We start from the raw sequence: 19,173 nt of genomic DNA, 5'->3' as shown, positions 1-19,173 counted from the left end.
AATATCTTTTGGCTAATTGACAACAGGGAACAGGGCCAGAGCTCAGGTTTGGTATGGAGAGAGAGAAAGAGATGCTACACAAACACATTTTGATATGGAAAAATATTCTCCCCCCACAAGCTCCACTACTACTTGTGATTCTATGCTAAGATTTGCCATCCATCTATACAGACGTGCAAGATATCAAAGGTTACTGTAACTAAAAGACCATATGCACAGACAAAACACCCACACACCCACACACACTCGTGCAAAAAAACAGGATGTAATGGACTCGGCCCTCTTTTGCAAACCCTCGCAAAACCTCCGAAACGAAAACCATCAAACCCTTTGCAAGTTTCACTCCCAATTCAGTTCTGGTTGCTGGACTTCATGGTGATGGGCGTTCTATTGACGTACGTCGCCCAGTAGACCAGGTTGAAGATGAAGAAGAGGACGGGGAAAATGATGCGAGATATCTTGTCCACTCTGCTGACGCGGTTATAGGACTTTTTGGCTTCGAAATAGGGGTCATCCAATTTGTGGAGGAAAAGGTGTTGGGTAGAGGCGGTGGTGGCGCTCTTGGAGATGGTGGTTAAGCCTTGATCTTTGGCTACATTGATGGCGTAGGTCGTTCCAACAATGTTGAACGTGTTGTTGGCCTTTTTGGACAACGTGGCGGACTCTCTTCTCTGAAAAGGACATATATAAAGAAGAAAACACAGTGAAGGGGCGTGAAGGCCGAAGCATCATACTGAACAACACTTCCATTTGAACTCATAAAGAGGAAACAGAAGCAACACGAGACGCCACACGACACGACACATTGAGAGAACAAAACGAAGCCTAACCATATCTTTTATCCTGGCAATGTTACTCTGAAAGGGTTCCTGAAAAGAAAAGTAGAAAAAGGAAAAAGGGTTTACCAATGATATCAAAATTACTCCACTTACACACTACAATTAGCATTGTCTGCTAGGAAACAAGTACAATGATACGGTAGCATTTTGCACTGGTTAACACTGGTAATCTGCAATACATCAGCATAGGTTTCTGTAATCTAAACAATTCTATGTTCTCTTTGTGAAAACATAAAGAAATAAAAATTGGGAAATTCAGTGTGGAAAACTGGAACATTCTTATCGTAAATAATTGAGTATCGAGCTCCGCTATGGAGACGTTCCAGATTGAGTTTGGTGTCGTTTGTGAACTAGCTAGAGATAAAGGAGGAGGTTTTTTGGAAGATTACATTTTTTATGCCTGAGAGGATTTGTACGAGCCCACCTCAAAAAAATTAAGGCGTGCAGTACATGTACTGTATGTCACGAGAAGAAATGCGCCCGTCGCATGATGTGAGGCTTACGAAACAAACACAGGATTAAAGGTTACAGTTTCTATAGAACAGGGAAGATAATGTTGTAAGTCCTCAAAGCCTCGTTATTCTATGAAAGCACCATCTATATTTGTCACAGAACTAGTAAGGATAAGCAATAATGATTCACTGTGTTTCACTCTTGAATCTGGTCACACTTTCTCTCTACTTTCAAGCTTTGTTTAAGTCACTGTCCCTAAAGTAGGTAATCTTCCAAAGATGAGTTACTCTTTTCCCCCCCTGCATGCTATATATATCCGTCTATGTCAGGGGTTCACAAACCTTTTCAACTTGAGACTCAAAAGAGAAATTTGTTGTCTCCCCGGGACCCAACAAACAAAAATACATTATGAATTAATCACTTAGCATCTCTGTGCGACACATTGGGAGCTTGTAGATCGGCTATTTTCATTTCCTTTTTGAAAATGTATGGATTTTTCTTAATTTGCGAAATGATTTTGAAAAATATTCGATTTTGGGTCCCTCCCCATTGTTAGGGAAACACTGGTCTACGGCCTCATGACTAAATGTAGGACGAAATATTGTGCACAAGCAATGAGGATACGTCAAACCGGCTTGTGTGTCCAATGAGGCCAATTAATCCATCATCATCTACAGGCTTGTGCTAATGTGCTCTACCAGCAGCACCAGTTTGAAATGTTTGAGGCAGCTCAGGGTCTGCAGTATCTTCTTGCAACTGTGCATGTGTCGATGTGCTGTGCTGTGTGTGTCTGTGTGTGCGTGTGCGTTTGCGTGTGTGAGTGTGTGAGTAAGATCATCCTGGAAACAGGAGTCTGCAGGCTTATGCTGATGTTAAACCAGTCTCACCAGTTTGAAATGTGTAATATCTGTCTGGGAGCAAACACAATGTGTCGACTCTAGTATTTCACTAGAATATATCTTTTTAGCATTAATGTCATGCAATAGCTTAAGTCAGTGTCAAGAGGTCCTTAAAGCTACAAAACCTGGACTTATTTTCATGAATACAATTATAGTTTAACCGATCCGTATGCTAGAGTATGTTAATACACTATAACTAGCACACCTGCAGTGGTTTGGTGAGTTCTCCCTGAGGTCGAGTAGGACACTTTATTGGTTGACAAGGTCAATAAAGTTATTTGAAGCAGACGGCATACCAGATACAGCATCGCAATTCATCATGTTGAGAACAGGTTTTACCTGTTACCACACCTAGGTGTAGGTTAACATTACATGGATAATTACACTTAAATACAGTAATGCCATTGTGTTACCATCTGCTGCACTGGTAATACTTACAGTCACTGCTGCTTGTCGCTATCATGGCTAATAAGAGTTTCCCCTGCATGTTTTAGCATAATAACACACTGGGGTTTACTCTAGTGGGATTAAACGGCACACCTCCATTGTCCCTTGGCTCGCTGCCCTCACGGGCTTGATTGCAAGTCCAATCAAACCAGGCCACCATTAGAACGCTATTATATATGGTAATTTTATGTATATATGAAAATGTTTTCCCCCAGCTCACTTGTCACCCCCTCCTTGAGCCCCTCCCCCTTGGTTACTGTTGCTATGTACCTATGTCAAGCATCCTTGATCCGACAGAGCCAAGATGCAATGAGTGTCGACAGCCTGCACACACACACTACACTGAAATGGAGATGGAGAAATACTGTGACATGCAATAAGGCTACATGAAACCAGCTAGAGTAATGGACTGGATAGCTGCAACTGGAGATTGCTTTCTTAGCGATTATTCTATCTATTACTTTTTCGAATAATCGAGTTTAAAAAATAATAATAATACACTGTATATATTAACAAATCGATTAATCACTTAAGAATTATTTATACTTTATCACACAACGTAGTGCAGATATTGTGAAAATTGGCCCAAAATAGGGATAGATTATTAGTCGATTATTTTAGTAAATGATCAATTAAATCAATTAGTTTGATTAACTGTTGCACCCCTATAATGGACCTTTTCTCTCGTTTTACAGGCATAGTTTAGGATAAACAGACAAGGGTTTACTAAGTACATGTAATGGTGAATAATACTATGTAATTCCTCATCATACTGTATGCAGAATTATTTGGCAGAGCTCAATTGAAAGTGTTCACCTGGCAGCAGCTATATTTGGCACATAGCACACTAAAGTCTGATTCCATTTGACAGTGTCACTCGCCGACCTGCCGAAGCTCACATAATGTGACGCGTGACGTGTATTTTCAGCGAGCGACACCATAGTATGATGGAGTTTAAATTAAGCATAGTGCTACTGATGCCTCATACTGGCTGTCACGTCAAGCCCCATAGACTCCCTGTATGCAGGATATAATGCAACAATCTGGCTGGCTGGAAAGGGGGCGATGTCTTTGCATGTATCTTAACAAAAAAAAGTCTCTGGGCTGCTGTCAGGGTACAGAGGATCTATTGCACGGCATCAGTAAAGAAGCAGAGAATACTGGGCTGGCGCCCTGGCTGGCCCCTGCGCCAAGACTCTTTCACTGGCTTATCGATTCTTTCCAATCCACCTACACTGGGAGCCAACCTCTATCACAGCAATGGATAGAGGGGGGGAAATTAACACGTGTCCGTAGACCCTCATCACAGAGCGATTGTGAACCCGTTAATCTCCCTCCCCTGCAGCAGCTTTGTTCATTGCCCACCAATGAAGCCCCCCCCCCCCCACACCCCCAATAAGCGATTGAGTTGCATCAGCGGTTTTCTCAACTCCACAGTCCTGAAAACCAGCAGTATTGTGGGGTCGGGCCAATGCTGCTGCAGGGTTGTAATTCTAGTCATAGATCTAATTCAGACCTTGGACGCCGTGTGAATGTAATGACTATCTGGTAGTATATATATATTGGGAAGCGGCAGCAGTCTCGATCCTCAGATGCGGGAACAAAATGGACAGCCACTAATTGGAATTGGTATTGCGTAATCTAGTGATTCTCTACCTTTTTGATTTCAAGGACCCCCGCCCCAGTTTGATTAGGCATTAGGCCACGGACCCCCATTTGTTTTTTGTTTTTTTTTGGGACCCAAATCTACACTGTAAATCCTGTATTAATTGTCGAATCCAATCCAATACACTTTATTTATATAGCACATTTTACAACTTTTTCAGGGTTACCAAAGTGTAACTGCAATGTAATGTAATGTAATGTAATGTAATGTTACCACAGTGCTGTACAGAAAATCAACAATCAACAAATACACTGGGAAAGCTAAAAAACACAGAAACAACGGCAAAACATACAGCAAAAAAAAAGAAGCAAAATAAACAACAGAAGGAGACACGTCACTGAAAAAAATACGAGACACAGCCGCGTCAGCAGACAGTGAAACAAAACATAGACCACAGAAACTCTCAAACAGGATCAAAAAGCCAAGGTATAAAGGTGTAAGACTTAAGGCGAGATTTAAAAGTCTCGATGGTGCGGGCCAGTTTGATATTGGAGGGGAGCGCAGCCATTCCATAATATGGGGGCTGCTACTGAAAAGGCTCGGTCACCTCTGGTCTTTAAACTTGAATTTTGGACCTCAAGTTTCAACTGGCCCGCAGACCGCAGTGACCTGGGGGGGGGGGGGGGGGGGGGGTATACACCTCTAGGAGTTCAGATAGATGCTGAGGTGCATTCAGTGATTTTAAAACAAACAATAAAATCTTAAAATCAATTCTGAAGCGAACAGGGAGCCAGTGAAGTGAAGCCAGAATCGGTGTAATGTGGTCAGGCGTGCGGGCTCCCGTTAGGAGGACTTTGCGAGGGTCCTATTAAATCTGAATTAGTCATGGGTATGTTTGGGTATCACATGAGCAGAGTGTCTTCTCCCATGACATGTATTAGTTTGCAAGGATGTGAAACAAAACAAGCTCTCCTCCATAACCCCACACCATATTATGCGTCCCGTCAACCCGTACGGCACTGGCTTGTTGTTTTTGTTGCAGCGCATTGCGTGAGCATACTCTTGGATTACTCAAATTCCGGAGGATGCATAATTCATGGGACATGCCTACCATGGACAGCACTCACCTATCCACATAGCTTAACTAAGCTTCAGCACGCATGGACAGCACACACTTATCCACATAGCATACCTAAACTTCAGCACCGTGGACAGCAAAGACATGAACGTTATTAAGATAATTAGATGTTATTTGGGGAGATAAATAATTCCCACGTACATGTATTGAACATGTGTTATTGTTCTGAGGATTTAAACCACACCATGGGGCATGTGGACGGGGACTTTTATCCAGCTAAGCATGACAGGGACAGGGTTCTACGCGTCATAACCTGGAAATGGATACTGATGATCTGTTACTGTAGATTGCACAACAAAAAGAAATGGGTTCACAGAATTCTTTCATGACGAGAGGTTTTTGAACATATCACCCGTTCTTATTAGTCGTATTCTTATTAATAGGAGTAATGACAAATACAAGCTAAATAAAGTGGTTTAAAAATCTTTCTGACCACAAAAACGATTTAAAGGGGCTACACCATGAATTAAAAAAAAATATATTATATATAAATATTGCCCCCGAATACGTTTTAAACAGGTTGTAAGCCTAAAAAACATCCAGATATTTTTTCTCACAATCTGACTGTCTGTCATTCCAAGCTTTTTCAGCTGCAATACCAAAACGTCCTATTGGGCAGGGGGGAGCTACTGAGCAATTCTGTCTGGCCATCGTCAATGCAAAATCAGTGCAAGTGACATCACTTGCACAGCCATTCTGAAATGGCCTGTTCAGACACGCCCATTCAGGAAATCCATGAAATGAGCATGAATGACTGAATGTTAAAAAAAAATATTTTTGTTGGGTACAAGAGACACTGGGGAGCCCAAAAAATACTAAAAACCTAATAAAAAATGAAATTCATGGTGTAGCCCCTTTACGTTTTTGGCTCCTGCCAGCATGGTAAAGTGAGTGGAACCGCTGGGAACTCACTGCCCGATGCAATAGAATAGATAATCAGGCTCAGATGTGAGTCTCTCTGCCATGTTGAATGTGAGTCATGTGTTGAATTCAGATGTATTTTTGATTGCAGGCAGTGTGAGCATGTTGGCCTATAGGCCAGTCTACTACCTAATGCGCTCTTTAAATAGCAGGGAAACACTGCGCCGGGGGACTACGCTAGACTTTAGACAAGGTCAGAGCTGGTCTGAGGCTCAATCGCTTTTTTAACTTTACTCACTCCCTCTAAACAGCAATCAGTGGTGGAAAAAGTACTCAAATGTTTTACTTAAGTAAAAGTGTCAATACTGCAATGTAGAAGTACTCTGTTACAAGTGAAAGTCCGGAATTCAAAATTGACTTGAGTAAAAGTACAAAAGTATTGGTATCAAAAGGTACTTAAAGTACAAAAAGTAAAAGTACTAAAATGTTTGAAAATAGCCAGATCTACAAGCTCACAACACGTCGCGATGCGACGTGTTGTGAGCTTGTAGATCGGCTATTTTCAAATAGCCGAGGTATAAAATAGGGCTAAAGTGGTTAATGTATGTTTTATAACGTAATAATTTATATCTGCAAAGTAACTAGTTACTAAAGTTTTCAAATAATCGTAGTGGAGTAAAAGTACAACATTTGCCTCTGAGATGTAGTGGAGTAAAAGTAAAAGTATAGACAATTGGAAATACTCCAGTAAAGTAAAAGTACCTCAAAACTGTACTTAAGTACAGTACTTGAGTAAATGTACTTAGTTACTTTACACCACTGCAACTGTGTCAGTTGTAACTGACACTTTCAGTCTGCGCCGTTTGGAGCCAGGTCTAAGTTAGAGGTCCATTTGGTTTCATTTGTACACAATGAGTTACAGAACCATAGGGTCCATTGGGTTTCTAACTATCAATCATTTAGCTAAGGACCCCATGGAACCCCCTGAAGGACCCCTGGGGGTCCCTGCCTAGACCCCACAAAACCCACTGGTCTAAATCTATACAGTGAATAATTGTAAGTGAAAACAGTGACTGCCACTGTTGATCAACATACATTGGAATGGGCCCCCCGCTGGACCCTATCACACCCGTTCAAGTAGTTTTCTCACATTTAACCCATTAAGACCTGGAACGCATCTGTGTCACTTTAGATTTCTTTAGCTATTAAAAAAAAAAAAAAAAAAAAAAAGTTTTCAAAAATAGCAGATCTACAAGCTCATTTTCCCAATTACATTTTTTTTTTAAATTGAGATTTAGTTTTTTTTAAAGAATCGCCTCAGGTTTTAATGGGTTAAAGTGCCCAAGGTCAACTCTGAAATTGGTAGATCTGCTTTTAGCTTCTGTGGTCCTACCACATGGAATGACCTGCAGACTACATTGAAATGAACCACTTCTAGTACCCTTGAGTCGTTTTAGAACTCTGGTGACCAAACAGGTCACCACAATTGTGTAATTGTTTTTAGAATTTTGAAAAAAATGGAACAATGCTGTCTTGATTTCTATTCTTTAACTTTTATATCTCACATGTACTGTATACTGTATGCCTTTTACTTTCCAATTCCCAGATGCAATGTATTTTTAAACCGTGACGCTGTTGATTTGCACCGTATCGTATTACTCGACGACACTGCAAATGAGTTGAATTACTCAGTGCAATTTCGAGAATAAATAAATCTTGAATGAATGCATGAAAACATATAACAAATCAAGGGTCTTTCAGCTGGCTTGAGGCGTGTTGCTGTGTGTGTGCGTGTGTGCGTGTGTGTGTGTGTGTGTGTGTGTGTGTGTGTGTGTGTGTGTGGTATCTGTTGGCTCACTGTACTACTAGCTCGCTGGGAGCGCAGCTGATGCCTGGGCTGTGCACAGACCTGAGTTGAACCGCGTCTCTCATTAGAGCAGAGCATGTATTACTGACTACCTGTCAGACAGCATTAATTAAACATGCGTTTGAAAGAAGGGGAGAAAAAAAAAGAGAGTCTAATCAAGGTAAATGCGGCTTCCTTCCACTTGTTCCTCTTTCTTTCTTCCCCCTGTTTTCTATCTCCTTTGTTCCCTCTTAACCCTTTACGACCCGGGAACGCATCTGTGTGTGATTTTTAGATTTCGTTGGGCTATTTTTGAAAAATCATGAAAATCTGTGCAAATCTTTGAATATATATTGTTTTAAAGTGATTTTTTTTTAGCTCAAATCTTCGCTTCTGGGGGTTCCTGGAACTAAATATTTTACAAATGTTCGCTTTAAAAAATATATATATAATCCAGTTTGCCACAAATGTTCGCGATTTTTCAAAAAATAGCAGATCTAGAGCCGCGCTACGAGCTTGTATATCTGCTATTTTTGAATAGCCAAAGAAATAAAAAAAAATGACACACAGATGCGTTCCCGGTCTCAATGGGTTAAGGGTTGTCCACACTAAGAATGATGAACACTAATAATGATCGACCATAACAATAATGAAGTGAGCATCCACACTGGTGAACGATAACGTTCTGTAAACACTTAGAATTTGACACAACACCCTGTACATTTAGGATGGATATTGATTGGCTGTCAGTGTTTCTATCGTTCATGAAATCGCTACTAAAGTGATCCCAACGATATTGTTAGTTGTGTTGTAACGATATACAATGTAGGTTATCATTCTTGGCGTGGACAGCCCTGAAGTCTCCTTCAACGGCTTTCACTTTCAAAACAATGGCATACTTAAAAACATACATGTTATCCGCCAGAGAGGGAAATTTTCTTTTTATTTGTGGTGTACGCTACGATATTTCTTTTAAAGCTACAGTACAATGTGTACATTTTAGATAACATTTGCTGTCTGAGGTGCTGAAGCTTTAACTCATTGACTGACGTGTTTTGACGTGTGTCAATCCAAAGCCCACACCACGCCAATGATGTCTTTTGACGCATGGTGTGTGTTTTCAGATGGCTAACCTCTTTGCTAACCTATGAGTCACCATTTGACTCCCAGGGGAGCGGTGAAGCAGGAAATCACGTGATCGCAAAAAAAACAAAAAACAGTCACATTCACTCCCATTCTAATGGATTTGGAAAAATTGCATTTTCTCTGCTTTCTGTTGCTTTTTGGCGAAAACAACCTACATTCAACTGCCAATAACCCAGTGAAAACGCTCAGACGATGTTTTACGCGGTTAATGAGTTAAGCTATGTGGAGAGGTGAGTGCTGTCCATGGTAGGCATGTCCTATATGAATTATGCATCCTCCAGAATTTGGGTAATCCAAGAGTATGCACGCGCGACGCACGGCAACAAATCGTGTCCAATCCGGTGCGCTGTCTTCTTTAAAAGGTTTGTTGCCATTATCAACCAGTGGGTGTTCTGTATACCCGACACCCAGGGTCAATATTTCTCAATGGAAGAGTAGGAAAACCATCCCCAACCACTGCAGCCGTGTTAATTATATTTAATTTACATACAGATTGGTTTAAAATAATGTTTTATTCATTAAAATAAGTCCCAGATTGTAGATTTTGAAAGTCAATCTTCAACCAAAGAAATAAAGAAAAAAAGACAAAAAAAAGCAAATACCGTCTTAATGTTTTAGGTTTAAAAGGTTATGTAGGCCGGATTACATTTCTCATGCAAAAATGCGGTCAGCAGTGCTCATCACTTCCTCTCAAAGAAATAATTGACAAAAGCTGATAGATAGGTTGGTTGTGAAATTGCCTAGTTCCCCTTCCTGCCTTTTTTTACATTCTGGTCAGACAGACACACACGCCACATTTATTTCAGTGTCTGGGGCTCCACCTCCGGAGATAGTCGGGGTGAATGAGTCTTTAAAAAGGCGTCCGGGGTGCGTATCCACCTAGATCGTATGCCTTTGTGTGCACATTAATGGGGGCAAAGAAAGAACGAGGCTTCTAAGAGGACGTATGTGTACCAGTGGAGTCTGTAAGAAAAAGGTCCTGTTGGACCGTACTGTGCTCAAAAGGGACTAGAGAAAACGGTTGATTTATGGTATTGTTGTTTCGTTTAGTGTGCTGGGAGCTCGGGATTGTCTACAACTCTAGCAGTGTGTTATTTAACCCTTTAAGACCGGCGGGAACGCATCTGTGTGTCATTTTTGAGATTTCTGTGGGCTATTCAAAAATAGCAGATCTACAAGCTCATAGCGCGGCACCGAGTGCCGCGCTATGAGCTTGTAGATCTGCTATTTTTGAAATATCGTGCAAACGTGTGTAAAAAAAAAAAGAATATATATATTTTTAAAGCGAACATTTGTAACTCAAATCTTTGCTTCTGGGGGATTCTACTTAATGTCTTCTAAATCCTGACAGTGTTTTTTTTTTTTTACTTATGTTATAATATCAGTGGTTCTCAAACCTTTTCATGTCAAGGACCACCCAAAATTATATGTATTTGGCCGCGGTCCCCCATCTCATAATATTTCGTTCCAGGGACCCCCCAGAAGCAAAAATGTGAGTTAAAAAAGTTCGCTTTAAAACATATATTTTCAAAGATGTTGCACAAATTTTCACGATTTTTCAAAAATAGCAGATCTACTACAAGTTCATGAGCTATGAGCTTGTAAATCCGCTATTTTTGAATAGAATAAAAGAAACAAATCTTAAAATGACACGAATGCGTCCCCGGTCTTAATGGGTTAAGTTTAAGTGTTTTAACTCTTCTACACTCTCGTGTTCCTACCAGAAACCTTGCCCCATGCCCTCTAGAGTTCTAGTAAAAAAAAAGCCTATTATGTGTAGATAGGACCGGGCTCTGATGAGACCTGCAGGCATCATTTAACATGATGTATTGTATGTGGCACAAAACAGCAGAGAACCTCCAGAACAACTGAAGTAAATGAAGCTAACGGTGACACCTCTCCACTTCACAATTTCAAAAGTAGAAAAAAAAAAGACAGAGCGGCCCCGGAGCTAATAAGGTCATTATTTTTGTACAGCAACGGCGGTGGCTGAAACTGTGTCGCCGTCAACCAGGGGCCATCTTCTCACCAGGACTTAACCCTTTAAGACCTGAGGCAATTCTAAAAAAAAATCTAAATCCTAACAGTTTTTTGAAAAAAAATATAAAAAATATTTTTTCACGATTTTTCAAAAATAGCAGATCTACAAGCTCGTAGCGCGGCACTCGGTGCCGCGCTACGAGCTTGTATATCTGCTATTTTTGAATAGCCAAAGACACCTAAAGTGACACAGATGCGTTCCAGGTATTAATGGGTTAAAGCCAGTTTATACTTCGTTTGCACAACCCTTTTGACAAGTGTCACTCAGCGAAAAAATGATGTGGTTTCAAAAAGTGTCACTCGTGTCAGTTGGAAATACGCCATTTTTGTTGAACGCTTGTTGAAAGTGTCATGCGGCAAATAATTAATTATAGCCTTAAAGGCAGGGAAAGTGATGTTTTTGAGTATTCTTTTTTTTTTATTGTTAAAAAAAGTACTATATTTTGATAGTAATCATTGCTACAGAGCGTTTGTTCGGTCACAGAGGTCTCTCCAGCTCTTTAGTAAACAGAATATAGTACATTTACAGGTCGGTGACAACATTTATGCCAATCAGGAGAGAGCACTGAAAATGCATTTTCTGTTTAATAAAGAGCTGGAGAGACATGGGAGACTCCTTTTACTGAACAAACACTCTATAGCAATGAGTACTATCAGAATATAGAGCTATTTAACACTTATTTTAACAAAAGTAAATCACTTACCCCATCTTTAAACTTGGTAAGAATTGTTTTTTTCCCTCTTTACAATTGAAATAGAATTTGTCCTAAAAGTGTATGAATTTGGGTTTACTTTTCAATATGCAGCAAACTCTCTTCAGAGTTCCATTATTGTTTCCCATTCTCGTAAGATGAAGGATAAAGCACTTAGGTTCACCTTGTTGCTTCCTAGAAGCTTCCACTAGACTAGTGAGAGCTGTGATGAGAGTCCCTTTGTGACGTCTTTTAAAAAAAATCTTCCATGACAACTGCATGCTCAGCACCCCCACACCCCTGAGACCGCGGCTGTTGCCATTAAGACGTGGGATCAAAGAGAGAGCCCTCCTCGATGCAACTGTGATAATTATTCCTGCTCGCTGAAACCTTTTCCTGCAACAAAATGCAATCCTGTCAATCATTCAGAACGCCAGCTGTCAAGCGATAAAAAAATAACTGGAAATGGCTGACTTGATAGCTGGGAGCAGGAACACACAGTGATGGTGGAAAGTAGTTTAACTTTTTTTTTTTAGCACCATGCTGTCTGTTGCGGTGGAATGAAAACATTAAACCCCCTTGAAAAAAGCTTGACTTTGAAGTATTGTGCAATAAGATGGAAACCGAAAGGTGTTGTTTATCTATCTGTAATCTCCAAAGAGATATTGTTGAAATGTAACCACTACTAATTTTGAATTAATGATTTACACCTGTGCCCCAGTCCACCAGGGGTTCACAGAAGGGGTCCAAAGAAGGGGATCAGGGAATCTTTAAGGGGATTTCTTTTATGAATAGTTCACGCTAAATATTCAGCTAAAACAGCAACATCCTGTTTATCAATCTAATAAAATGTGCTTAAATGAGTCCATTCATCATATTTTGCTGTTGTTCACAGGATACTTAAACTTTTTTTAACTTCTCCCCCATGCCTGTCTTTCCCTCGATGCTTTGTGGCGTCTCTGAGCTCCTGCAAACTGTGTTAGAACATTGAATAAATGAATTCATTTATGAAGCTTCTGGAAATCAGCGAGAAATTCAAGCTTTGGTATACGATCATGAGAAACACATCACATTTTATTTATGAGACTTCCACACAGCTTCATTTTTAGCGCGGGGGTCCAATATATGAAAGGCAAACCAACCCTGAAACACAGCTGACACTGCTGCTGTCCAATAGCAGCATAAACCTCCGGTTGTTTTGAACGGGGACACGTAGGCTGCTCTGTATGATGCTACGGTACCTCGACAAGAAATGTCTGTACTTCATTAACCTTTGCTCACACCATTGCAGCACTATGTTAATTTACCGCAGTGTGTATATTCATAAATAAAATGTGGCAACTGAAGAAAAACGATGTCAGGAAGTAAACATTATAGGCCAACCTATTTCCACTAGCACTTCATTTCGGCACGCTATTTTGATTTATCAACGTTCACACGTAAACGAAAAAAAGTAAAAACAGATTCAAGTGTCAGATCCCAATAAATAATTCACGCTTATTTGGTCATTCTGCGTGCCGATACCGTGCCGAGAACTGCATCGAATGAGCACACACATGGCTAATGTATGTGCTCTGCCGTACGACCGGTTCACGCGTTGAAAATAGCCGACACGCAACCTCACAAAGCCTTGCAACCGGCGAGGCGCGGTGAGCTTGTAGATCTGCTGTTTGCGATGCGCGACACCGCCGAGCGATGAGGTATGAATCTAAGCTATATATACTTGGACCAAACATGCGAGTAATCTTGCCCGATATGTTAATTCCCATGCGTGGCAGGGAGAAAAGAGCCTACGTTTTCATTTTAAGATTAGACTGGAGCATATGTTGCCTTCATAAATCAGGGCCACTATCTCGGGGAGTTTCGGCACTAAACGCCTCTCTCTCTCTCTCTCTCTCTCTCTCTCGGCGTTCTGCCCCGCTGTCCCTGTTCCGTTCGTCTGTTAATGAATAAATAAACGGCCCTCCTTACAGTCGGCGTGAAGTGCTCAGTGCCGTTTTTTTAAGAAGGCTGAGGCGGGGACTTTCTCATAGCGTTTTTGCTAGACGCTCAATTTGTCCTCGCCGCTCTGCCGGCGTTAAAATGAGAGTCCTGTGCTCAGCCCCCCACCCCACCCAACGCCGAGGTTTCTGAGCCATCTTGCTTTGAGCGCACTCATTTCTCAGGAAGTTATCAGGGGAAAAAAAAGATAGAGAGTAAATAGTCTAGAATCGAATGGGCGAAGAAAAAGCCTTTTCAACACTAGGGAGGGAAGGAAACGCTGAGCAGAGCGCAGACTCGGCAAACTATCTCGGAGTGTGATGAAATCGATTACGTGTGTTTCGGGAATTACTTCTGCAAACGCCATAGAGGCGAGCGAGGATTTAAAAGATGCACGCGGATGGTTTTATTTTTGTGTGTGTATTTCTTTTAGCACAATATCCTGTAAAGAAAAGAAAAAGAAAAAGACAAAGAAGAAAGACAAACGTTGGATATAAGGGCACATCATTTCTTATCTATTTCTATATACTGCCATTCATAATATATATATATATATTTTACATTATTCCAAGGCTGGGATTCAGCACTTACCCTAATTTCCATGCCTTCTTTCTTGCCGTCCCAAGCCCAGCTGCGCTTGGTGAAGTAGTTGACTGTGGCAAACTCAATCAGGGCCGAGAAGACAAAGGCGTAGCACACCGCCATGAACCAGTCCATGGCGGTGGCATAGGCCACCTTAGGGAGGGAGTTTCTAGCACTGATGCTCAGTGTGGTCATGGTCAGGACAGTGGTGACTCCTGAGGACGAAAAGATCATTAAGGGACCATACACAGTCAAAACGTCAGTGCTCATTCAACTCTAAGAGTGTAGAAATGGACCGTACAAGTCTATTTAAAGACGGGGTGCCGTGATTTTCAGTGATCCCCCCCCCCTAAAACATAATCATCAGGTATTATGGTTATACTAGGAGGAAGATTTTTTTCAAAAAATTGTACAGAAAGTGTTAAAATTATGTTTTTATGTGGACACGCCTCCAGTTCCTTAAGTATACCTGGTTCTCACCTTAGCACCTCCTCCACCACCTTAGCACCACCCACCTGTCCTAGTCCCTCCTCCTCCTCCTCATGCCCACACCTGTTGTGTTATGATAATGAGGGGGAGGGTATAATTTTACTGTGTCATTAAAGTGCTTTTTTTTCCTATTGGCACGTTTGACCCTCAAGGTTGCAGCCTCCAGGAAGAAACTCAAAATAATCAGAGAAGACATAAAACACCATAAAAACACCACCAGGGGGCTTAATGAAGTTCTATCAACCTCATAGACACATGAAAAACAGAAAAAAGTGCAAAACCATGGCACCACCTCTTTAAGCTCTTAGAGAGTGCCGTACACATGGAACCACTTGAGCTCCGTGTACAAATACAACCTTGGTTCCATATCTGAGCCAGGGACCGCAGGGTCCATTTGAGCTCCAACAGTGTACAAATGGTCCATTTGGTTCCATTTGTACACTCTTAAGAGTGTAACAGAGCAGTGTAACCAGCCCGCAATCAATCATTTAGAACCCTCTCGGGGACCCCACGTTGAGAACCCAGTGAACTATGCCACGGACACATATAGGCAACCCCATGGCGCGTGTGTCACGGAGCCACTGCTTCAGCAGAGTGTCATTATATGAAAGTAGAAGTGGATGGATGGAAGGAGGATCCGCCAGAACAGAAAGCAAGCCTGCGAGAGTGGTGAGACACACAGCGTATTAACCCTTTAAGACCTGGAACGGATCTGTGTGTCATTTTTTTAATTTGAGCTAAAAAATAATTATTTTACACTTTGGCTATTCAAAAATAGCAGATATACAAGCTCGTAGCGCGGCACCGAGTGCCGCGCTACGAGCTTGTAGATCTGCTATTTTAGAATTTTTGAAAAGAAAATGTGTGCAAATCTTTGAATGTATATATTTAAAGCGAACATTTGTAACTCAAATCTTTGCTTCTGGGGGTCCCTGGAACAACATATTTTGAGATGGGGGTCTGTGGCCAAATACATATAATTTTGGGGGTCCTTGGCAACTATGAAAAAGTTTGAGAACCACTGATATAGAAACATATACTTTTATAGAAAACTGTTGGGATTTAAAAGACATTATTTTGTAGAATCGGCTTCAGGTCTTAATAGGTTACTACTGTACCAAGACGGCTATCTCCATTCTCAGAAATTGCACCTGAAACACGGAGAATTTGACCTCTACTCAACAACTGCAAAAAAAAATAACCCAATTCGTTGGAATTGTGATGAAGCTTAATTGCTTATCTGCTTTGTTGCATTTTATACTGCTTCCGGATAGATTGTGTTCTATCAGCTAAATTAAATTACCTCGGAATCACAGTGTGTTTGTGAATGTAAGATAAAAGCTACAACTATAATAATTAAGGAGGTAGACGTGGAAGGGGGTGGCATGGGAATTTAGTGACTTTAAAGCAATCCAAATCTTCACTACTTGAAAACAAAACTGTAAATCAAGTATTTATTTGACATCTGATATCATTACATGCCGTGTATCAACAATCTGGGGTAGAAACTTGCGTGTCCTCACTGTTTTGCCTGATTCACAGCCTTTTGCTATTATTTTAATGTTGTTTTTTTGCTTTTCTTTTTTTTGTTGTTTTATTGTTAAATTAGTCGTAATTTATTCTTGCTCTGTAAAGCACTTTGAGCTGCATTTCATGTCATGAAAGGGTGCTACACTAACAAAGTGTATTATTATTATTATTATTATGTGCTCTGAATTGGTGAACACGCCCAGCCACAATTTAATCCTTTGCTGTGTCAACTTGGAAACCTTTTGCTTAACTCCACCTTACAAAACATTTGTACATATCTTTATTTTGTTTGTACATATAGTGTTGTTTTTCTCTGTTGTGTTGATATTTGAACTGTTTGGTTGTTACAATATATGTCTATGAACTGAATGCCAAGGACCTCAATGGAAACAAGACCGCAAGGACTTTTTTTGGACGGACCTTTTAGACAAAGTATTGTAAATGTAATTGTGATATATATATTTTTTTGCCTAATAAAATATTCAATCAATCAATCACAATGGGGTTGCGTGCCGAAAATAGCGATCTACACGCTTGCAACGTGCTGTAAGCTTGTAGATTGGCAATTTTCGACACTCTCGCTCCACCGTCGCACAAATGAGGCTCTTCTAGGTCATAGAACATCCTGGCCATTGTATTCGTTGGCCAGGATGTCCATTGTGTTGCCGGGGGGAGTCTAAAAAGGGCGGAAATGAGGAGGACAAAATGGGCAGCCATCAGAGCAGATAAAAGCAATCATTTTATCTGTTCCCACCTGACTTATCTGCTGAAAAATACATACATGGCTTTAAAGATTTATATCTGTGCTGTCAAGGAGGTTAGCTCGTTTCACTCCGATCCCAGGGGGACACAGGACGTGAATTTATGACGCGCTGACCTCCAGTTTGAGGGCTGAACTGGCGCTTTCAGGCGCTCGCTGTTTTTTCCCCGAGTTCCACAGAGTCGCTAACAAAAAATCCCACAACCATCATTATAATAATAATAATAATACATCAGACTTATATAGCGCTTTTCTAGTACCCAAAGACGCTTTACAAAACAGCTTAAAAACAATTTTATTAGGAGAAAAGAAAACAAAAGAAAACATTAAAAAGGCTAAAACAAAGGCTAAGACTTAGAGGACGAAAGTGAGGTTTGGTTAGGTTTAGGCAGGGAAAGCGAGTCTAAAGAGGTGGGTTTTGAGGGAGGCTTTGAACACGGCAAGAGTGGGGGCAGCTTTGATGTGGGGTGGGAGTGGATTCCAAAGGGTGGGGGCCGCAACTGAAAATGCCCTGTCACCCCAAGTGCGTTTTTTTTATTTTTTTGGGGAAGTCCAGGAGGTTTGCGTCGCCAGACCTGAGGGAGCGGGAGGGTGTGTGGCGTTGGAGGAGGTCAGAGAGGTAGCGGGGGGCCAGGTTATTGAGGGCTTTGTAGGTGGTGATGAGTATTTTGAAATCAATTCTATGTTTTACTGGGAGCCAATGAAGGTCATGGAGTACTGGGGTGATGTGATCTCTGGATCTTTGAGATTCCCAAGTATTCCGAGTCGAAATCAACGCTGTGGATGTGGTGCGATGAGTGTCAGCAATACGTGACGGCCATATCTAACCACAGCAAAGAAACATTACGCTTTATGGAGAACCACGTGGACTGGACGGAGCAAACAGACAATGATAATAAAGTAGTGACATTGTGATGCTTATGTCCAACGTCAATAAGATAAATAATGTCACGCTGAAAATTGCCATTTGCTGGATAAAGAATAAATAGGAGTTTATTTGTCATAGAATAGCAGATATACCGGCGTATATGCCAAGCTCATAGCGCGGCACTGTAGATCTGCTATTTTAGAAAAATCATGAAAACGTGTGCAAATCTTTGAATATATATTGTTTAAAGCGAACATTTTAAACTTTATTCTTTGCGCCTGGTAGGGTCCCTGGAACAAAATATTTTGTGATGGGGGTCCGCGGCCAAATACATATCATTTTGGGGGTCCTTGACATGAAAAAGTTTGAGAACCACTGACATAGCAACATACGTTTTTTGTCGGAACCTCAGGTCTTAATGGGTTAACGGGAGACAAAGACCGGGGCTGGCCAGCCGAGAAGGACAGACGCGGGCGCGGCCAAGGGTGTCGAATCCCGGAATGTGGTTGCAAAGGACGCGTGGAGAGACGGGTACTGGCCTACGCGCACGATATGCCTGCGCTGACACGCTGTTAAGTTGGATGAGACCTGACAAGGTTACAGCCAAGTGCCTCAGTGGAATGCCTAGATGAAGAGCATTAATTGATCAGATTACTCATTGATCGGATTAATTTCATACGCACTGGGTCAATTCAGGTGTGAATTGACCCATTTCATTAGGTCCACCACCTTTTTTGGAACCGAGAGCGCTAGCTTGTACCGCTTCCGCTGCTGCGTTTCAAACTTCCGAACAAATCGTTCGCGCAGCTGATAAACATTAACGTTACTGCCCTCAAACCAAGGAGGCCATGTAAAGAAGGAACTGCCAGATCTGTCACTGTGCCCACGCATGAGTGCACATGGGAGCCAACTGCCTCACTGACAAATCCTCACCTGGAAGTCAGTCAGTGCTAGTCGTGTGATACAGTTCTTTCTTCTTTCATTTTCTTTGGTCACA

At 41.3% G+C, this 19,173-nt stretch overlaps 1 protein-coding gene across 1 annotated transcript in view; it reads right to left on the bottom strand.

Moving 5' to 3' along the window:
• Nucleotides 1-350: 350 nt before the first annotated feature.
• The window catches only part of gabra3 (gamma-aminobutyric acid type A receptor subunit alpha3), a gene marked incomplete at its 3' end in the record, with an annotated part of 215,116 nt that continues 196,293 nt past the window's right edge, over nt 351-19,173 (bottom strand). The window contains exons 10-12 of the mRNA XM_084075199.1: nt 14,539-14,744; nt 831-869; nt 351-671 (exon numbers count right to left, since the gene is read on the bottom strand). Coding sequence (XP_083931325.1) covers nt 351-671; nt 831-869; nt 14,539-14,744 — 566 coding nt within the window. The remainder of the gene's footprint in view (nt 672-830; nt 870-14,538; nt 14,745-19,173) is intronic.

This window comes from Gymnoscopelus microlampas, assembly GCF_963454915.1.
Source record: "Gymnoscopelus microlampas genome assembly, chromosome: 12".
In the NCBI taxonomy this organism is placed as follows: Eukaryota; Metazoa; Chordata; class Actinopteri; order Myctophiformes; family Myctophidae; genus Gymnoscopelus; species Gymnoscopelus microlampas.
Note: the sequence above shows the minus strand (reverse complement) of the source record. Positions and strands in the feature narration are given on the sequence as shown.